The sequence below is a fragment of the Trachemys scripta genome, chromosome 5 (assembly GCF_013100865.1).
Source record: "Trachemys scripta elegans isolate TJP31775 chromosome 5, CAS_Tse_1.0, whole genome shotgun sequence".
In the NCBI taxonomy this organism is placed as follows: domain Eukaryota; kingdom Metazoa; phylum Chordata; order Testudines; family Emydidae; genus Trachemys; species Trachemys scripta.
The window spans coordinates 24,113,568-24,136,958 of record NC_048302.1 but is presented as its reverse complement, the minus strand read 5'-3'; the positions used below and the strand labels follow the sequence as shown (position 1 = coordinate 24,136,958).

At 40.6% G+C, this 23,391-nt stretch overlaps 1 protein-coding gene across 8 annotated transcripts in view; it reads right to left on the bottom strand.

The window, feature by feature from the left end:
- The window catches only part of MAPK10 (mitogen-activated protein kinase 10), a 258,639-nt gene that overhangs the window by 11,659 nt on the left and 223,589 nt on the right, over positions 1-23,391 (bottom strand). For 6 of the 8 annotated variants that reach the window (XM_034771494.1, XM_034771497.1, XM_034771495.1 and 3 more), the window contains 3 exons: positions 15,008-15,040; positions 6,904-6,967; positions 5,039-5,116 (listed from right to left, as the gene is read on the bottom strand). In XM_034771494.1, coding sequence (XP_034627385.1) covers positions 5,039-5,116; positions 6,904-6,967; positions 15,008-15,040 — 175 coding nt within the window. The remainder of the gene's footprint in view (positions 1-5,038; positions 5,117-6,903; positions 6,968-15,007; positions 15,041-23,391) is intronic. The other 2 variants (XM_034771498.1, XM_034771499.1) reach the window with 1 other exon arrangement.

Sequence of the window (23,391 nt, the reverse complement as noted above, 5' to 3'; positions counted from 1 at the left end):
AGGAGAATGATTAAAGGATTAGAAAAGATGACTTATAGTGATAGACTCAAGGAGCTGAATCCATTTAGTTTAACAAAGAAAGATTAAAGAGTGACTTGATTAAGTATCCACATGGGGAATATTTAATAATGGGCTCCTCAATCTAGCAGAGAAAGGTATAACATGATCTAATGAAAGCTAGCCAAATTCAGTCTGGGAATACATTTTTGACAGTGAGGATAACCAGTAGAACAATTTACCAAGGGTCATGGTGGATTCTCCATCACTGACAATTTTTAAATCAAAATTGGATTGTCTAAAAGAGCTGTTCTAAGAATTATTTTGGGGAAGTTCTGTGGCTTGTATTACACAGGAGGTCCAACTAGATGATCACAATGGCCCTCACTGGCCTTGCAGTCTATGAGTTGACCTTTTGTATGAAGCAAAAGCAAGCCAAAGGAAAACCAAGTCTTACTCAGCCACGTCTCTATTTATATTTTGTCAAATTACTTCAGAAAAGGGACCTGAGAACTAGAATCTAACAGAAACAAACATCTTGATAACCAGCAGCTATTTTTTTTTTATTTCTAATGGTGCTTTGGTTAGCATCATCAGGAAGTTCATGGCCCAATCATAAATAACCGTAAGTGAATAGATTATGCTAAAATATTGACCATTCACTTTCCTTTAAAAACAAAAAATGCTTATAATCTTTAAAGTATTCCATCTAAAAAGTCACTACATTTATAGATGTACTAATACAGCATGCCTGAACTGACAAACTGCCTGAACTGACAAACAGCCTGGCTTTGTGAACCTAACACTAGAAGTATCCATCCCCACCATCTCTACATTTTTGTTCTTCAAATAGTGCCACCTGGTGTATATTGCAAGTATCTAATCTGTTTGAAATTAATTCAGAGACTAAGGGCTTGTCTTCACTAATCGCCTGGATCGGCGGGTAGAAATCGATCTCTCGGGGATAGTGTAGACGTAGCCTAAGCATTCAGATTATTCTTCAGGAATTAAAAGAAACACTGCAAAGGTTGAACTCTGGATTCTAATTAATCGCAAAATATTTAAAATGCAGGTTCCAAATAACTGGCCATGAGAGGACTTTTCTAAATTTTAGGTTGGGGGGATGGGGAGGAAAAACAAGGACAGATCTCCAGCTAGGCATCATAAAGTTCAGACCCACTCTGGCACCAAGAAACTAGTTTTGCGAAGGTAGTCAAACAGGACCACATTTTGAGAAGTAACCTCTAATCCTGCATTCTCAAAACAGCACATGCATCTTTTTGTACATACAAAAGCCATATTCCTGTAGGAAAAGAGACATTTGGAAATGATGCAATTGTGCATCTAGCTACCTGCTGATTTCTGTGCACAAATAGCCACTTTCAAAATACCCATTTTACTCACACAAGCAGATATATATAGCCAAGTCTTGGGACCATGTAAAAATTAGGCCAATTCTGTCAGGGAGCTGGGTACAGTTTCTGAGTCTCTGCCTTAGCCATGGCACAGGTTAGCTGCAGGGGTTAATGGCATAAGAACACTGCTGGATTGCGGGCAGCAAGTGACCTCTAAAAACTGACCACCTACATGCCAGAGTCCTGGGTATACACATTATTTTAGGTGTATTGGAATTAGAATTTATACACCCCCCAAAGCAAACACACAAATAAAATAAACTCGGTTTTGATTCTCCCTTTTCTTTCACCCCACTTCTACTGTTTGGGGTAGATCCTAAACTGTAGCCAATATACAGTACAGCTGAACAGGAGTTGGAGGGCAAAGGTCATTCCACTCCAGCATAATTTAGAGCACAATCTTGTAGCTGCTTATGACCCCAACTTGGTCTGTTCACTTGTTGAGATGTAGGCAGAAAGTTTGGCTTATATGTGAGAACAGACAGTATTTCCAAGACGGATTAGCATAATTAAAAGATGGGAGAAAGTGCTCCTCATTTTAATAAGATACTCCTGATAGAGAAATCTAAGCAATCTCCTAGCATATTCTTGGTGGAAGAGCACAGCAAAGAAGTCAGGGAGTTCCCAGGCAATCTCAGGCCAGCCAAGACATGATGTGACAAGGTTTCCTATGAAATATAAACATTTCAGTGATGCATGAAACATCTGGATTTATCTGTAACACTGATATATTTAGAGATACCAAAATGCAGCAAGGTTAAGACTGTTAAAAAAGTAAAGTAATTCATTCTGACTAATTGCAAAAATTTATATGTATATAAAAAGGAAATATTTTCAACCATCAATATGCCCTAACTAACAAGTCTCCAGGAGGTTTGACTAGAGAACGGTTCACAGCATTTACAACTGTTAAAAGTACTTCTCACTATGTAGCTGGAAACACAGCAAATCTTCAGATGGCAAAATATACAAGATGCCTTTTGGTTTTGCTTGCAAATTCTAGGGGTTTGACACTCCACTGATTTTACCTCAGTAGAGGTATTAAAATGGAGATTCAGGAAGTTAAAATGGGAAGTTTGGTGCTTCTATTCTTTGGCAAAACCAGCCTCATTTGCATTGAAAACTAAGGGTGCCTCCATTTGCCAAGCAAACCATAAACTCTCTCACAATTCATATTCTTTTGATCAATACATTACAAACATGAAGTGCCCTTGAGGGAAATCTACAAACCTCAGCGGGGCTATCTTACCAAGACCTCAAAATAGAACTTCAGGGATGCATAACCCTTGTACTGGCCCTCTGCACAGTGCTGGATTTCACCCACAATGCACACTTTGATAGACAGCACTTGCTATGGAAATCTGCCCCATTCCGTTCATATCTTAACACCTACACAGTGTGTGTTGAGGCCACTCTCCTCCATAAATCACTGCCTAAATGATCTGGATGACCAGGCAGGGCAAGATCCTCAGCCAATGTAAGTCAGCACAGCTCTGTTATATTAAAAGGAACTAAGCTGACTTGCATCAGAGGGGTAGCCATGTTAGTCTGAATCTGTAAAAAGCAACAGAGGGTCCTGTGGCACCTTTAAGACTAACAGAAGTATTAGAGCATAAGCTTTCGTGGGTGAATGCCCACTTCATCAGATGCAAGCTGACTTGCATTAGCTGAGGACCTGGCCCACACAGTGCAGCCTCCCTTTACTCAGAACTGTGGTAAGAAGTGCAAATAATCAGATCACAATTACTGAATATGCACCAAAGGTGTTTTTTCAAATCCTCCTCAATCTGCGTAATCAAATCCAATTTTCACCACGATGCTCAAAGGCTCAACTACTTTATGAGGGCTATTTTCTTCAGAAAATGTCTTTCTAGCCTTAGCCCATTTTGGTATTTCATTTGCTAAGTAATAAAATTTAAAAAGTTTTTTTGTTATAAAGGTAATGTTTCCACCCTGCTGTACCCTGAATCTCAAAATTGGCAGATTTGTTTGTCCTCATATTTTTAATAAAATAATTAAAAATATATCTTTCAGAAACAGAGGCCTAAAAACTGGGAAGTTAATGTTTCCACAAAACAGGCTCCCCTCCCCACATTTGATTTTAAAGGAAGTTGCTACAGTTGTTCGACGCTGATAATGAAAATGCAATTGAAAGGAGAATGGTGAAAGAAAAACACATAAGAAATTGCAATTTTGCATGCTCAAAAGTGTTTAAGTAAACAAAACAAACCAACAAAAACCTGCGTAGAGGAAATGGAACAGGGAAGAAGTTCAATTTTCTTTTTATGCAAACATAATTCTTGGGTTGGCTTTATGAATTACTTCTCAAAACAAGCAATTACATTATTATTTGCACATAAATTAGTATCAAGCACTGCTATTTAGCAGAGCAATGTTAAATTACAAGGACTTATTCAAATACCTGGCAGGCCTTCAGATTTATTTTTTCAGTGATAGTACAATAATTCCCTACCTCAAATCTGCCTGTAATGTACTTCACCAGCTACTCCGCAGCAACACATTGATTGCCTTTCATATCTTTTTCCTTGTAGCTGAAATCAAGATGCAATACCAAATCCCTAATATTGCCAGTCAGCACTGTATTGACTTATCACACTTTCATCATGTTTCCCCTAGTTCCATCGCTGAGTAATGGTGCATCACATGGTGTCACATTGGGTTAGTGCGTATGAACATTGGCAAGATGAAAGATGACATGAACATGCTCAGTGCAAAACAGTAAACATATAGGGACACATCAAATGTTAAGAACCTTTTGATTAAATGTGACTTTTCCAAATTGAACGGTGAACATCTACTCACAAGAAATCAAAGTGGAGAACAGTGCAATTAATAATTAGAATGTATTGAAGGTTGTTTCATGCATAGATACATTCCTACAGGTATACAAATATTTTAAGTCCAGATGCCTAATATTTGTCTAAAAATGTATGTCTCCACAGTTACCCGTTTGTATACACAATCACCGTTGGTATACAAATGCTTGTTTGCATGCATGTGGATTTTGCTCATTTTGAGCATACGTATTTTGTTTAGGGATCCTTATGTGAAAATATGGCCCTTCTAGTCTATTTGCTTACCCGGTCTCAATCAATATGTCAAATAAAGTGTTTTAACATTATCAGAGCTTCTGAAAGGATAAATTACAGTAGTAGGTCCAAATAGTACACTTGTGCAGTGTACTTTTGTGGACATAGGGCCAAATTCTGTGCTAGAATAAATGGGCACAGATAGATTTACTTCAATAGGTTTTGCTCATTTAGAAATGTAATGCGCCATCACTGATATTCTTTTTCCTGGTGGTTCTGAAAATATTAACCATTCCCCATCTCCATTTCAACACTGGTACGAGTATTGTGTTTCTATAGTCCTTAGAAACGCCAGTGCTGCTGAGAAGATGAGTTCAGCGTGAAGAAATCCCCAAAACTCGCATGGAATCTAAGCGGCATATTTTTAAATATTAAAGTGACACTGGAGTTCAGTTAATAAAACAACTCATTATAAGCACTAAATTGTAGAATACATTTTCAGCTTCAGATGCATAACTGCAGCCTCTCTATGCTGCTGTGGAAAACACATTAAGGTTATTCATTGGGGTTGAGTACCTGAAGGAGAAGGCTGTCCTTTTACTACTCCATTTTTAGTTTTTTCTTCAGAATTCATTACTTCCTTGTAGATCAGTTCTGTGAGAGACAATTGATGCAGTTATGAAAGTAGCTAGTTCTTGTGCCCATGAACAACTTAATGCTATAAACTGCTAAATCAGTCACTCTCTCCCCAACCAATTATCCCTCCCCCCCCCTCCCCCAATCCTTGTTCCTGCTGCTGGAGCCATTCAGGCAGATTTGGCATGTCCTCTGTCACTTTAGTAACAGTGAAAGGAACAGACTGTTGTAACTGAGCTCACATTCCACGTCTGGCACTGCAAAATAGACTTTAGCACAGCAAACTCGGTGTGCTGAATTAAAGTAACATAAGACTCTTCTTTCTGTGTACCAAAATTAAGACACAAACACACTAGGGAGTTTTAAAACATTTATGCAATGCATTATAATGATTTAATACTGGCCGCATGGGCCAGTCTTTAAAACATACGAACTGGGAATGAAGCTAAACCTTTCCAGATGATTATGTAATAAAAGAATGCAAGCATTAAACCAACATTTTTCCATGCCCTCTTGCTGCCTATGTAACCATTTCCCATTTGTTTTTGCTGGTTTCTTTTTATTTCTCACACTTAGCCCTCTTTTCTCCTACCTGAGAGGAAGAGAGTTTAAGAGCATTCTACCAGCCTTCCACAATCTCATTTTGCTTACTTGATCTTTAGCAAGTCTTTCTGCTCTATCTGTCTAAGTTTGCTTTGTGTGTGTGTGTGTGTGTGCGCGTGCGCTTTTTAGACATACACCTCTACCCCGATATAATGCTGTCCTCGGGAGCCAAAAAAAGCTTACCGCATTATAGGTGAAATCGTGTTATATCAAACTTGCTTTGATCCACCGGAGTGCGCAGCCCCACCCCCCCGGAGCGCTGCTTTACCGCGTTCTATCTGAATTCATGTTCTATCGGGTCGTGTTCTATTGGGGTACAGGTGTATATAGGAGAGTATAATAGCTAAGCTGTTTTAACGTTGCATTATCCAGAAATAGGGCTGGCACAATGACTAATGCTGTTTATCATGGGCCAGATTCTGACACGTTACCCCTGTTGAATAGTACCTTATTCCCCAAATAGTGTCCTTGACTTCATTGAGTATCAGAATCTGGCCCTATGGTCTTTGCTAAACAGTACCTGGTGTATCAGGCAATAAGTTCTATAATGTAGGCCTATTTCTGTCATCCTTACTCATGTCACACAAGTAGCCCCCATGAAATCAATGCATCTATTCACACAGTAAGGCACTACTCAATATAAGTAAAGATAACAAAATTAGGCCCATGATGAGCAATGGCATGTGGTTTCAAATGAATATGGAAATCCTTTCCATTTCCTGCCCTGAATGGTTGTATAGTGTGTGTTAAAACAACTGTGACTCTCCAAACCCGAGACGGCTGTATTTCAGCACCAAATGGACTGAATCCTAGGGTTGGTTAAATTTGTAGAGCATCCTTTGGGATGAAATTCGCCTGTATCCAGTGGGACCAACTTATGGCTTTCTGTACCCCTTTAAACCCTATTTAAGGCCTTGTGCTGGTCCCTTGCATAGGGCAGAAATTTCACCCTATAGAACTATCATCATCAGGCTCTCACCTACTGTAAAATAGAATTTGTTCACAGATCAAATATACTACTTATTGGTGTTTTTAAATCCTTTGGAGACTACAGGTGTAACTCTAGAAGCCTCTTCTATATTTACCAACAAAGTATCAGTACACAGGGCTAAACTGACTTCAAAGAAGTTATTCTGGATTTGTACTGCTACATCTGAGAGCAGATTTGGTTCATATACCATATATCTTTAAAATGGGATTACCTTTCCATTCCTCAATCGTATGTTCTCTTTCATCCAGCTGTTTATCATATATCTGAGGAGGAGGCTGTAGAGTAGAAACAAAGATCGGTCAACAGGCTATTCCTTTATATTAGTAAGTAAATACATAGTAAGAATTTCTGAATGTTTTTATATTCGATCATTAAAGCGATAAAATTCCTGGAAATCAGCAGCTCACATAAAAGAACCAGTCTGCTTGTTCTCTCACTCCACCCCGCACCCGTAGTAAGTACCCCTGCAGTTGAATAATATCATATCCTGAAAGCCATGCCATACTGCCCTGCAACGTTATTCAAATAATCAACACTGGCAGGAATGACGTTGCAGCATCAGCCAAAATCTGCATTCCTGATGCTGGAATGTTTAACCAGAATACAGTGTTTAAAGGCAAGGCTTCAGGAATTCAGCCAAAAGCAGAGAAGTATTAACCGGGAGGGGTCCAGTTGGCAACAGACCTGCCTTACCTATGGACTCCACATTTTGATTTATCTGAGAGGCATTCAGGTATGCTGAAAGGCAGCATGGTTTAATAGTTACAGCATGAGACCGGGAACCAGGAGCTTTTGAACTTTACTCTTGGCTCCCTTGATGGCCTTGGCAAAGTCATTTGACCTCTCTGCCTCATCTTCCCATCTGTAAAATGGGATGAATAGTACTCACCTGCCTGACCTGAGTGTTGCGCGGGTTAATTACTGAATGCCATGAAGATGTAAAGTCTGATAAAAATGTGAAATGTTATCTGAGATTTTTCAAACCCAGTTAGCAGATTTTATCTGCAAACCAAGATGACTTTAGGAAAGTCACACTTTTTTCCCCTCTTCTCATTGTCTGTGTGTGCCCAATCCCACTTCCCCAGGAAGAGAGAGGTTGCCCACGAGGATTCTGCAAATTGGTAGGGTATTCAGTTTCCAAGCAACACATTAAACGGTGAATTCATAATCTCCAGTCATTATACAGTCAAAATTGTCAGAGTCTTGTGTAAATCTCCTTCCCCAGGCAGAACAATTTGGCCCTGGGGAGGGAGAGTTAGCCAGCCGTGTAAGTACTGCTGGCCTTTTCAACAGAGATTGCATCCCCAGCATCAGCTTCCATGGCTGCAGAGCCCAAGTAGATCATGGGCTCTGCACGGCTGGTTCTGCACAGCTGATGCCTCTGGGCCCATGATTTGTCCATAATGTGAATTCCCTACCATCTTCATTCCATACCCCAGTGTAGATATGTAAGAATAATGGATTGTTTGGTTTGCTGACAAGTCCCCTTTTCCCACCAATAAAAATATATAATGGTTTGGCTCAACCTGAAAATGTATTTTTTAAATTTTTCAGCACATAAAAATTAATTTCAGATTGAATAAATGTTTCATTATGACAGAAATCAAAAAGTTTTGCTTTGATTTCAACCATGTAAAAATTGATCTTTTAAAAATCAAATTAAAGAAAATTTCAAAATAGTCATTTTGTTTCAAATGTGTCAGAATGAAACACTTCAATTTGTCAGATTTTTTTTTAAGTTTGTGGGATTCCCCCAAAAAACAAATTTGGCAAAACACAAATTCTCAAAATATTTCAGTGTCACCAAATCTGCATTTTTTTTTTTTTTTTGCCAAAAAATGTTTTGGCTGAATAATTAGACCAGCTCTACTCCAATGGTCTAGAAAAACAAAGAAAGCAATCATAAGAAATCCACGAGAATTATCAATGTGATTAATCTAGTCTGGATTTGATTCACACATTCATCCAGCATTCTTGCCACATGTATCTTTCTAAAGAAACAAGGGCTGGATTTGGGATATTTAAAATGGCTGCTGCCACACAGTAGAAGCTGTTTTAACTATAACCCAACCAGCCCAACTAATCCCTCTTACTCCACACTCCTCCTGCCTGGTAGTTTCACCTCATAGAGGCTTTTTTAATTGCTGAGATCCTCTCCTGCCTCCCTTTCTGATCCCAAACACTGTCTCCCACCAAATCCTTCTTAACACCCTGCCTGCCCCAAATGCTCCCCCATTATGGAACTCTCCTGCCAATCTCCCTGACAACAACGACAACTTCCCAGGGACCTTCTTTCTCTTCTCTTCCTTTCTGCTGTGGCACTTTTCATCACTCTCCTCAGCCTCAAGGACCCTCTCCCCTTCAATATGTGAAATCCATCCTCAGTATCAAAGAGGCCAGATTCACAGGGTGCAATGACTCCCAACACTATGGAACTGCGAGATTAATAACCATTGTACGCCATCAGATACAGGTTGTGCTGTCTAGCATCTGTAGTGCAGTATAGGGAGTGGGTAAAATAGATACCCTTTCATCCCCAAGCTCTCTCTAACACATGTTCAGTTGTAATTCACTGAGAAAGCAGAGCTTTGCTGCAAACACCTAGGGAAGGATGAATCTGTTGGATGAATTCACCAGGAACATGAACAGCACCCCACCTAAAGCCACAAGTGGCTGTGGCAGAGGCCCAGTGTCCCAACTTGGACAGCTGCTGGGGTTGCAATTGGTTGGGTCAGTGGATCCATGAGCTGACTGGATTTTCCCCCAATAAGCTAGAAGAGAGACCATGGGTGCAAGGGAGGTTCTTTTAATTCCTTCTTGCAGCCTACTCAATATCATACTTTTCTAAGTAATGTAGCAGTACCAGTTTTCTCGACTAGCTGATGATCTACTATGAATTGGGTCCAATCCCAACCTGCTGCTGACCCCATTGCCTCCCTTTATCAAGGTTCTTAGGATCATCAATATAGAGCCCAGAATGAGCTGGGAGAATGGGCATCCTTGTTCATCAATACCTCCAGGAGTTTCCAGGTGCATCACGGGAAGGCAACCATTGTGTTCCTATCAGGACTATCCAGTACCAACCACACAGTCACTGGGTTCATGATATCTGGTTAACTAGAGAGTGAAATTTTCCTCACAGGATTTTGAGACCATCATTCCAACAGAGGCTCTGCTTGCAGCAGAAGCAGCTGTGGGTGTCAAAGGAAAGTACGGCAGAGTGACCGCTGTGGAGGTGCAGGAGCGAGTGAGTGCAATAGAAGGGACCATCTACTGTACGGGTGCTCCTCATGCACAATGGCCCAATCCAAAGCCCACTGGAGGCAATGAAACATTAACTTCAAAAGGTTTTGATTAGGGCTAGAGGTCAGAGAAACTCCTGTATCTTTGTTCTATCATAGACGAAGACCTGCATCTCCAGGTCTCGTTAGTCAGGGCAGGTAACGAGAGCTAGCTGCTTGGAGGCCACTGAAGAGGTGACTGTGGCAGGGAGAGATCCTTAAGCAGCTCACACAGCTTCTCTACAAGTGACAGCTGCATTTACTGCAAGGCTGTGGGTGGGAGATGAGCTTTGCAACCGTAACTCTGTCCCCTTGTGCATATGTATTATGATACATGTTTGTTGTTCATATATTTCTCAAATAGTCTAAAACAGACAAACATACAGTGTAACATCAGATAATGCTCCTAATTTAGATACATGTGAGTCATATTTTCTATTACTGGGTTTGTGCCAGAGGAACAGAGTCCATGGAAGTCTTTTCTACGCAAAGAGCCATTGCCTTATCTGCTGCATGCCACACAGTATACACAGTGAATGATTCAACAGCAGTGGTTTTTCATGGACACTTGAAGCCTTCCCTCATTCAGTGCACTTTACTCCATGGTATATACTTCGTGCGCTTTACTCCATAGTCTGAAGGAATGCCTAACATAGTGAATGCTAATGGGAAGGGGGTAGGTTTAGCAGATAAAATAAAAAAAGAACAAGTTAAAAATCACTTAGAAAAGTTAGATGCCTGCAAGTCACCAGGGCCTGATGAAATGCATCCTAGAATACTCAAGGAGTTAATAGAGGAGGTATCTGAGCCTCTAGCTATTATCTTTGGAAAATCATGGGAGACGGGAGAGATTCCAGAAGACTGGAAAAGGGCAAATATAGTGCCCATCTATAAAAAGGGAAATAAAAACAACCCAGGAAACTACAGACCAGTTAGTTTAACTTCTGTGCCAGCGAAGATAATGGAGCAAGTAGTTAAGGAAATCATCTGCAAACACTTGGAAGGTGGTAAGGTGATAGGGAACAGCCAGCATGGATTTGTAAAGAACAAATCATGTCAAACCAATCTGATAGCTTTCTTCGATAGGATAACGAGTCTTGAGGATAAGGGAGAAGCTGTGGATGTGGTATACCTAGACTTTAGTAAGGCATTTGATACGGTCTCGCAGGATATTCTTATCGATAAACTAGGCAAATACAATTTAGATGGGGCTACTATAAGGTGGGTGCATAACTGGCTGGATAACCGTACTCAGAGAGTTGTTATTAATGGTTGCCAATCCTGCTGGAAAGGCATAACGAGTGGGGTTCCGCAGGGGTCTGTTTAGGGACCGGCTCTGTTCAAATATCTTCATTAACGACTTAGATATTGGCATAGGAAGTACGCTTATTAAGTTTGCGGATGATACCAAACTGGGAGGGATTGCAACTGCTTTGGAGGACAGGGTCATAATTCAAAATGATCGGGACAAATTGGAGAAATGGTCTGAGTTAAACAGGATGAAGTTTAACAAAGACAAATGCAAAGTGCTCCACTTAGGAAGAAAAAATCAGTTTCACACATACAGCATGGGAAGAGACTGTCTAGGAAGGAGTACGGCAGAAAGGGATCTAGGGGTTATAGTGGACCACAAGCTAAATATGAGTCAACAGTGTGATGCTGTGGCAAAAAAAAAAGCAAGCATGATTCTGGGATGTATTAACAGGTGTGTTGTGAGCAAGACACGAGAAGTCATTCTTCTGCTCTACTCTGCTCTGGTTAGCCTCAGCTGGAGTATTGTGTCCAGTTCTGGGCACCGCATTTCAAGAAAGATGTGGAGAAATTGGAGAGGGTCCAGAGAAGAGCAACAAGAATGATTAAAGGTCTGGAGAACATGACCTATGAAGGAAGGCTGAAAGAACTGGGTTTGTTTAGTTTGGAAAAGAGAAGACTGAGAGGGGACATGATAGCAGTTTTCAGGTATCAAAAAGGGTGTCATAAGGAGGAGGGAGAAAACTTGTTCACCTTACCCTCTAAGGATAGAACAAGAAGCAATGGGCTTAAACTGCAGCAAGGGAGGACCTGGTTGGACATTAGGAAAAAGTTCCTAACTGTCAGGGTGGTTAAACACTGGAATAAATTGCATAGGGAGGTTGTGGAATCCATCTCTGGAGATATTTAAGAGTAGGTTAGATAAATGTCTATCAGGGATGGTCTAGACAATATTTGGTCCTGCCATGTGGGCAGGGGACTGGACTCGATGACCTCTCAAGGTCCCTTCCAGTCCTAGAATCTATATGAAGCAAGGCTTTTACAGGATTGCCAGGTCTACATGCAGGTACGCCGAAGCCATACTTCAGGAGAGTTGTCCGTGACCTGAGGTGAGGTCTGAAGTACCTAAACAGATTTGGTTGTTGTCTGTGAGGAGGCCACAATGCCTCAAGGAGGTTGCCAGGTTGGAGCCTAAGCCACATGGTGAAGGGGGAACAGTGTCTTGGCAGCTTTGGCTGTGACCCGCAACGAGGCTCTGCTGTCTCAGCAGGTCACGAGTGCAGATCAGATAAGAGCTTTTGACTATATGGAATGATGTTATTGTTAATAAAATCATGACCTTTGTTTTCCACACAAACACATCTCTGTCCCTTATTACAGCCTGGCCTGCAGCAGCTAATCACCCTGAAGCTGGTGCTAGATTCAGCCAAAGCCACTGAAATCCCTGCTGAAGAAATCTTTTTCTGCTGATCATGGCATTGTGAAGCTCACTACTCAACCTAAGAATGAGAATTCTAGCCTCGTCAGTGACAACAGGAATGCTGTGAACCAGGGTCCTCCAGATCAGCACGCCTGACAGACTGTAGCTCAGCCAGCCTGCCAGCCCTAGAGCATGCATTCTCTAATGAGGAAGTGCGGAGAGCACATGGGGAGAAGAGACAGACAAGGAAACCCTCGAGGTCTATGAATTCACACAAGAGCTACAGCGGCTTTCTGCTTCATTAAGCAGCTGGCTCTAGGTTTTGGGTGGTGGTTGCAGGGGGATACATTTGCCTGAGCTGTAGTCTGAATCACACCAGCAGAACTATTGTGTCTCTGTCAGAGAGACCGGAGCAAAGCAGAGAAGAGAAATTGGGAGAGAATATCCTATGCTTATCTTCCTTTCTAAAGAGCTCTGGGGAACAGCTTGCAAAGAACACAGGCAGTGGTTAAAATAGATTGTAACAGGCAGGGAAGCTCTTCCCATGCCATCCAAGGAGAAGGAGGAGTGATGCTCCCCCTGGTGAGGGAGAACAGAGGGGACTCTCCCTCTGTTTTAAAGCATGGAATTAAGGAGTAAAAAGGAACGGGTGTTCTCAAGCACATTACCTGTCCCACCTCCTCATACAATCAACATATCTCTTGCTAGTGTCTCTGCTAATCTACACCATGATGTCTCAAGCAGGCAGCTTTAGTTAATGTAAGAGGCTACAAGAATGGCAGCAGTAATTATTTTACAGATCAACACACTCTGGGAATTGAAATATTTTTGGGGGATCAGGCACAACCTAATCTAACCCACAATCAAATACCTATTTAGCTAGCAAGGTAGTCAAACATAAGTGACTAAACTCCAGATTTCACACTACTAGGGTTCCAGATACTCCAGCCGGTTCACCTGTTCCAATGCTGTATCAGCAGTTACATTACTAACCTCTATTTTTAGAATTTTAGAACTCTGCTATAAAATTTAGCTCTTGGCAGAAACTTGGCTAATATTCAGCGTGATGATAAAATATTAAGCTTGTGATTCCCATTAGCATTAGTGGGAATAACATGTGAATCCCTGATCATTATGCAGAACTTTTACTCTACAATCTGCATAGTGTCTGCAGCGTATGGGTGAATTCAACGGGGCTACATAGGGGTGCTGGGCTCTGCCCATGGGAATTCCATTTGTAGGATCTAGCCCTAAGAATGAAAACTATGGGCCAGACTGTAGAGTGGCCACATGTAGAGTAACACATTTACTCCAAAAATGGCCTCCTTCATTTCAGTGGGACTGCAAGGGGGAGGTTTGCAGAAGGCATACAGGGAGTTAAGACACCCAGCTAAGTCAATGCTTACCATGATGATCAGGGATTTGTCCATGTGATTCGCACTAATGCTAATGGGAATCATGTAGCTTAATAATAATAATAATAATGATAATCACTCTGAAAATTAGTTACCCCGGGCTGCCAAATTTATGCTGAGCTAAATTTTATTGCTGAGTTCTAAAAATAGAGGTTAATAATGTTAGTGCTGACAGAGCACTGCAACAGATAGAGCAGCTGTAGTATCTGGGACCCTAGCAGAGTGTGAAATGGGTGCCTGAGTGTGAACCTTTGTGCCTTTCTTAATCTGCCCCTTAGGTACTATTCAGTGTCAGTAAGGGCTTATTTAGACACAATATTTATAGCAATTTAACTATATTGGTTTAGAAACCAATCCAGTTAAATTGGGGCAACTCTTCAGTGTGTGCAGTTATACATGTATAAAGGTGCTTATAAATAAGCCATACTGATATAAGTACCTTTATGCCAGCATCCTTGTGTCCACATTAGGGGGTTACACCACTTCCACTGTATCAACTTCTAAACAGATATAGTTCAATTGGTACAAACACTGAGTGCAGACCAGCCCTAAAGGTGGCAGCATCTAGCTTTATTTAGAATAGCCATTTTCTCCCCCAAATGGGTTGATTTTTAAGATGTAAAACTGGCAACGACAACGAAGAATGGAATCTATTTTGGGTGGTGCAGGTTTTTGGTTTTGTTGATGTACATGTATACAACAAATAGTAGTTTGGTTTGGTTGGTTGACTTTTAGTTTTTGGTTTTACATTTTATTAAAAATTATGCATTTTAAAATAGTTTAACTGTGTATTCAATTTTCCTTGCCTTTAAAAACAATTTCTACAAAAGAGAATAAAAAACCTAGCCATTTATCTTCTCACATCATTTAAGCAACTTTTTTTTCTATACATGATGTACCTAACGTGATGAGATACACAAACAGGAGACAACTGTATCCAATAAATACCTTTTTTAAGTCTGGTGAGCAGAAAACACTCCACTATGGAAAAAAATGAAAGGAAAGTTAATAAACACCAAGTTTAAGCAGGTACCCAGATGCTAGTGAACTCTCCCTTCCCTACCACATCCAACTGAGTGTAGTCATAGTTACAGCTGGTAAGGGACAGGAAAAAGACTGAGACTAACAGCCCTTTCCTCCTACTTAGCCAAATTCTGCCCTCACTGGGATGACGCCCGTGACTCTATAGAGTTAATACCAGCACAGTAAAGCTCTTGGGATTGACTGGAACAAGCCCTGGCACTGCAGTTGTTCACAGGATCAGGCAATCTGGTTTGGAAGTTATGGAGCCCTGTGCTGGGCAACTATAAATCTATCATTATGTGAATACTGGAGGCCGGGGAGGCTCAAAAAATGAATGGCGTGAGGTTCAACAATCTGTTGAATGGTTTGGCTTCTCATAAAGGGGTGCAAAATAAAAATTCCTTTTCATTTTGCAACATTTCAAGTTGTGATTATTATTATTTTTTGAAGTCTTAAAATGTACCACTAGTGAAAGGTGCTAGAGTGAGACCCTCGGAGAACTGAATTCCCTTATTGAGCCACAGAACAAATGTACAGGGGCAATGTCAATGCATGTTTCCCAGCCAACGTTCCTGGATTGGGATGAACCCTCCCTGTAGGTGACAGGGCAGAGGAGTACAATATCCCTCAGAAATCTACCAGCAATTTGTCTGGCTAAAAAGGCTTTTTGCAATTATAATAAAAGGGAAAGAAGAGAGGGAGGGAAAACAGGAACATTTCTATGGCAGAATGTAACTCAGATGCTGATGAACAAGTGACCTAACTCTCACCTCCCCTGTTCAAAACAACTTCTAAAGCCAAGGATACATAAAATCCCACTAGACATCAGGCAGACCAAACCAAAAGCTGCATTATAGCACACCAGCAGAAGTGTTTTGAAAGTCAAAGCTAGTGTGCAGTCACTCAGATGGCAAATGAAACCAGCAGCTCTGAAGAACACAGAAATATACCTTCTTCATGAATAATTTAAACACATCAGGTTAAAACACACTCAGGCAGACAGCATCTGATAAAAACTAGGGAACACACAAAAAACCGAATACCAGATTTGGGGCTTTATCATGGAGAATATAAGTACAAGATGAAGAACCTATAGCATACAAAAGATATCTGTACAGATGAAAACAATGTTTTGAGTGAGGTGTTTGCCAAAGACAGAATGGGCCAGTGGAGAAATAATATGCAACTATGGAGATATTATGATAAGGTACAATAAACAGAATACCCTAGCTGTGGATGAAATAGAGGCAAGAATAATATTTTCATCTGGTAGAAAAAAATATAGCAGTCTGAGAAGAATACAAGAAATGTATGCTGTTTATTCATGATGGTTATAGTACAAATGTTGAAGACAAATAAACTACCATAAAAATTAAAGTAATATAATGATATATGCTTAAAATTAGAAGTGAAACTAATACACCTATTCCACTGAACACATGGGAAAGATGGTCTTGGGGCAGAGAAATGGAAGTTAAGTGATTTGGATTCTAATTCTGGGTCTGCAATGGATTTCCTGTAACCTTAGGAACTCGCTTTACCTCTTTGAGCTTTGGTTTCCCCAATCATAAAATGGGTGCAATGCTACCTACCTCAGAGGGATGCCATGAGACTTATTTATGCCTATCAGTGCTTTTTGGAGGAATGGATTATATCTGTGCAGAGTATTATTGTGGGGCCTCATCGGGCAGACCTTACACCCCCTCATATCCCAACTTCAGTGGGAGTTTAGGGTGCACAAGGAGGATAGAACTGTTTACGTAGGCCAGTGAAACTCCTGTTTCAATCCCAAATCATCTATTGAGTCAGATGAAATCTTACAATGGTTCTGGTCCAGATTTTGGCCAACACTCAGGCTCCTCATGAAGCATGACACACTAAGGACTGAGTAGTTAAATTAAAGTTCAGCTCATGTCTGTCATCACAAGGTGATCTTAGTTCCTATACTAATATAGGATAGAAGGATATGTCCACCAATGGCTATTAGCCAGGATTGGCAGGGATGCAAAGCCATGCTCTGAAGTGTCCCTAGCCTCTATTTGCCAGAAGCTGGGAATGGGCGATGGAGGATGGATCACTTGATGATTCCCTGTTCTGTTCATTCCCTCTGAAGCACCTGGCATTGGCCACTGTCAGGAAACAGGATACTGGGCTAGATGGAGCATTAGTCTGACCAAGTTCTTATGTTCACACCACCTCATCATTAAAATATAAGATCTAATCTCCATTAGCTGTAAAACATACATCAATATTACACCAATCTTACTGCTGGGGAAACTGCCCTTGTATCTATTCATGTATACTGCCACATACTGAAGGCAGGGGAAAAAACAGCAAGCGAATTAAGTGTTTGACTGGCAGGAATTTTCCACATTGTGAATATTACAGGAAAAATGCTCCCACCATTTACCTAGAGGACAGAAAAAAGTTGATACTTGAGACTGTCAATGGGGATTTAGGTGTTCAATTAAAAACAGTTGAAATATTACCAATGTCAGCATCAATGCAGGTTACCTTTATGTTATGGAGATTGGAAAGACCTATGTTGTTTTGATCCTATCACTGGAGCACAGACAAAACTTGATTCAGTCTAAGGGAATTTTGATTTTGAATGTGTTTGTGCATGTATGGTAAACCAATTTCTAAACCACTAGGGTGATACCTTCATGGGGGGAGGGCAGATTACTCCCACAGCTGCCTATTGTGAGGGTTTCTTGCCCCTTCCTCTGGAGCTTTCAGTGCTGGACACTGTAAGAGACAGAATGTTGGACTAGATGGAGCATCTAGTATGGTAATTCCTAAATTCCTGTGTTCTACACACATTCACATACACACGTGCACACACACACACAGATTATCTGTGGGAGGGGGAAATGCTTATTTTAATCAAAGTTTGGTTGTGAATATAAATGACTCTAATAAAGGATAGGGTGATTCAAATCAGTTTCAGAATAGCTTGGAACACTTCGTATTGGCTGATTCTGTGACGCTACCTACAGAAGTACTGTAACCATTTTGATGGAGTCGGAACCAGGATCCAAAAGTGGTAATAAGTTAGAACTAAGAGTCTATCTAAGTTGGCATGACTTTAGAAACTAAGATCCAGCCCACCCACACAGATATTCCACAAAATCTATGGCTCAGGAACTGTGTTAAACTTGTTCCTAAATATCAGCAAAACAATTTTGCTACAGAACTACTGGATGTTGAGAAGTCTGGTTGGCATTTTTGGTTGGTTTTCTGCACAGAGTTCCATGGGAGAGCCAAACTGCTGTGTGACCTTAACTGTAAGTGAACAGCACTTCTTGCAAGTAATAATATGTATTTCCCTCTAGTTAGCAATGGGTCATGGCTTGGCTTCAAGGAAGACCACAAGAGGCTAAGCATATTAAACCTGTCAGAAGGAGAAGGTAGTTGCATTTTTCCAATTCCCATTATAGTCTTTGCCATTAGAATGAGACATCAGAATTGTATTGGCCCCCATATAGTGTGTAAAAGACCATATACTTTTAATAGACTTAAAAAAAGATGGTAGCAGGCTCAGTATTCTACATATTTGACTAGACAGAGCTTGCCTCCCTCTTCCTTATACAGTTATAATGCTGTAAATCTGGGAGAGATGCACAGGGTCATTATCTCTAGGTTGAACTTTGACAAAATCCTCTGCTTTTACTCCAGACGTAAAGCTGTCTTACTCATTGTCTGACCGTGAATAAGCTATAAGCAATGTCAGGGCGTTTCCTTCAATTTTCTTCAGGAGAGGCACCCCACTGGGGCACGTCACACTGGATTATAGCTGTCACAATGGGTTATGTCAAGTGACATCCAGCACTTTAACAACAACTCTTCTTCTGATCAGGCAGACTACGAGAGTTCCCTCAGTCCTCACTTTAAACAAAGAAAGCTTATCAGGAGCTACAAAACAGAAATCAATTCACCGACCTGAGCTAACATGACACATGCCAAGATCATAAGTGCCAGTAGGGAAATTTAAAAACTCCACCATCAATGCACTTGAGAAGTTCTGGAAAGACAGCATTTCCCAAGAATTTCGGTTGGCTTCAAGTTCTGCCTATTTGCTGTTGTTTTTTTGGGAGGGGGGATGTCTGAGGGAGAAGAGAGGGAGGTTGTGAAGAGCTCTGAAGAGCAGTGCTGTTGCAGTTCTTCACTCTTCCCTAGGTATGGCACTGGAGTGCAGACAGCGGATTGACAAAACAAGAGAGATTAGCTCCTGACAAGAAAGGGTTTGCTCATGGCAATAAAATGAATACCGAAAGGTTTTACAGATTCTGGAAAGTATTCCTATTTCTGGCTGTGCAGGTTCAATAATGAATTTTAAAACATTATTATAGGCTTGTCATTTTTTAAACAGTTGTTGAACACTTCTGCAGTCTGAGATTCAGGCTTTCCCCGAGACAGATATGGACCAGATCCTGCTACTCTTGTGCTGAGAAGTACCTCACTCCACAAGCAATCCTGCTGTGAATATGGGTAGCAGAATGAGGCCCTCAGTGAATCTCTCTACAGCATTCTCAATCTTCCACAATAATGCTTCAGGGAAAGCTATTCTTATATCTCGTATAACCTATCACTCACTTTATTCTCTGTTGCCAGGTTCCCTCTGGCCCACACATTGCCTGCCTAGCCTGAGAGAGGACTAGATTATACCATTCAGGCACAAGCCCTCACTGGAGGACGGATCAAGCGGCAAAGTCTTACAAGAAAGTCCAGGAAGGATCGTACCTCATTATGACACAGAAATCCCTCCCAGAACTCACCATCCCCAAGTGGGAGTGTGACCTTTGCACCATTCCTGAGGATATGGCAGAATGCTTTCCCCTCCACTACTGGCCATCATTCACTTTCTTTGCAGCAGGTAGCCCGCATCCAAGGGGGAGGTAAAAAAGAGCAGTTGCTGTACTACCGAAAACATAAGCTACACAACTGCATGGGATAGTTATTTGGGATCATTTTCCCCTCATATACCACACAAGAACACAGCATAATTTGTCTTAACCCAAATTACTGGCTGGGTTTGAACCCAGCAGGTCTAACTATTTAACTCTGCTGTCTAGGATGATGGACAACTGTTCCACAAAAACACAAACACACACACACACGTACGTACGTACAAGTATAGCAATGCTAACTATTGACTCTGCACCAAATCCTGACATCTCTAGTCCTTTCCTGGGCATCTCCATTAACAGTGGCCCTATTGATAATTTGTCCCTCTGTGCCCAACAGCTACTGCAATTTCTTTAATTTTGCTTGTCTCCATTTCACATCTTTGTCAATTAATAGTTGAGTGGTGGAGAAGAAAAGGAGAATTTTGTATTGTTCAACTGAGGTTAGCAGCTCACAACGCGCCAAAGCCAGAATTCCTTATTCAGGAATAGATTGTGGGGTCCTGAGTGGGATCACAAGATGCTGTGGGAGAGGATGATGGAAGGACCCTCCTCCAACCTGGCACCCCAGAAAAGGGGCCAGTTGACCATATTACTACACTAGTAATAATCTAACCAAGGGGCAGGATTACCCTGAGTAACACACACCTACTAAGATCCCCTTTGGGTCTCCCTCTATGCCTTTGTCCCACTCTAGTGACTGGTTCACTGAAAAGAATAAGAGTCTACTAACTAGAGCCACCAATTAATGGAGAAAAATGGATGTCCAGCAAGTGTTAGTGCCAGAAAAGGAGGAAGAAGGGAGGATGCATAGTAATAGGCACAGATATTACTTGGTGTGCCTGTTATGGGAGAAAACTGAATGAAAAGTATGCTAGACAGCTAATAAATCTGATTTACAGCTTTGTCAGGAAGGAACCCAGCTATTATTTAAAATCTGGGAGCCCTATACATAGTCAAATATAATGTTCTTTCCTGTGTAAAAGAAGACAGGAAAAGATTTAAAGTGCCCTAATATGTTTTAAGCTTCCTTATAGTGCTCCCGATTCTCTGCTTGATAAATAAATTCTGACACCTTATTGTTCACCTTGAATAAGGTATTATTTAATCCGATTAGGGGTATCTGAATCTGGCCCTCTGGCTATAAACATGCCAGCCTTTTCTGCAGGCACAGAAGACCAGACTTTTTCCAGGCTTTTTTCTTAAATTCTTGTTCATAAAGATTTAGTCTCCTAGGAAACAAAGACCTAACCATGCGAGAGATCTGAATTTTGAAAGAGGCAACAATTGCACAGACTGAATTTTGATGATCAAATGCTCTAAGAACAGTTGTACAAAAAATCCACAGGCCCCAATACTAGTAAAATGCATTCATCAAACAATTGCAAATACTAAGCAAAACTCATAACACTCATGATTCTTTCATGGACAATTCACAAACAGGAAAAAAAAGGTCAAATCCATTAAATTGCTCTCAATGAACAGTTCAACATAAACTCATAAAGGACTAAGTACAATCACAAAATTATTGTTTCAGGACAAAACCCTTAATTTCTTTAAAAGTCAAATTATTAAAAAAAAATCAATGCTAAAACTAAACACAAAGACAGTAGAATAGAATGAAAAAATAAGAGTTTTGGAATAGTTTTGAAAGGTAAATGGCAGTGCAGCAGAATTTTGAAAAAGCAAAAATCTATGAATTGTACATTAGATAATTAAAGGAGCAAAGAGTTAGAATAGTCAAATTTCCAGATCATTAGAGTACCTCAGAGATTACACCTCAAGGATATTCTGTATAAGAGTTTGACAAATGCTGCAAAATATATTCATTTGAAGAAAACTGTGACTTCACTTCTCTACATTTCCAGCCTCTTTAAATCACTTTCCAGAAGCATTTATGGAAGTGAATTTTTGTTTGCAAGTCTGTTTACAGAAAGAGAAAACATCATGCCTACCAATGCAAACAATCTCTTTTGCAGGCCTGGGAATCTTTCAGTCAAGGAACAGAAACAATACCATATGATCACACAACAAAAACAGGTACTTAAGTATAACACACTCTCAAATAGTTCACAAGCAATCCTCAGGCTGATATACGTTTGCATAAATCATTTGTCAAATAATTCCAACAATGAACACAAATTCTAAACCTGCTCATGAATAATTCACATAGAAACATGGAGTCTAAATTGCTTGAATAAATTGTTCTAGACAGTAATATGTTTCATTTGCTTTCCTCCCTTCATTGATACAAACAGACTCTCAGCACAGTTCAGATACTCAGTCACAAAAATCAAGACCTTGGTGAAGTTTGTTCCTTAACTGCGCAGGGGGGGGGGGGGAAAGAGAATATAAATCCATTCAGTGAAATGGTGAATGATAGGCTTACATTGACACAGAACATTTCAAATAAGGCATACAAGCTTTACAAACTGTGCCAATAGTAGAGAAGGACAAAGACTTATAGCTTCTGTATCTGGATTTCAACACACACATTTCTACTGTTTTGGAACTAAGTTTTTGTTGCGGTTCATTCTAGACATAGGGATCAGCTGCAAAATGTATATACAGAAGGGGATTTGGATTCCAGCCTCACCTACAAAGTTCAGGAGGTTTAGAGCCAGAGTTTTGTTTTGGACCCATTGCTGTTGAAAAAGAATCCTTACTGAAATGCACCAGTTGTCTGACACACACACGTTATTCCATAGCACACAGTAACTCTAACAGTATAGTTTAGGAAGAAAGTGAAGACTGCTTTGTCCAATTAAAATTGGAGGGGGGGGGGGTTTAGGTACAGAGACTGGAATTAGCAACTTGCAATTTGTTCAGGGCACTGGAATCTAGATCTCTATTCTTGCAAAAACTAGCCAAGGAAGTTTAATGACCAGAAGCAGTCGGCACCACTTCTGCAGCTTTGGTTCAATGTAGACTGACTCAGGGGCAAGACTGTCTAATGAATCACCATGGCACTTCCTAGCAAATATGTATTTTCTTTGGAGGTCTCCCATACTAGTATTAGCTAGACCCAAGACCAGTGGGCCTACAAGATCTAACAAGAGTACAACGAAAGGTAACAATTTCCATAGCCACTTATGTATATTCAAATGCGATGTTGAAAAATGTTTAGTCATTCACATCCCAAACCTCCAACAGAAACTATACTACAGGGAAATCAAGACAGAGGGGGACACAGCGTATAATGTCACTGGTTTAACTCTGGTACATTATCTTGTATCACAATGGTGAAAAATTACAAGAGGCAGCATCACAAAAAGCAATACAGTTAGCACAACAGAGACCCTTCAAGGAGGCCACAGAACATGTCAAAGTAGAAACTAATTCACACAAAATAATAATTTATAGCACACTCAGTCTCTGCGCTATGTTAAAACTGCAGAAGAT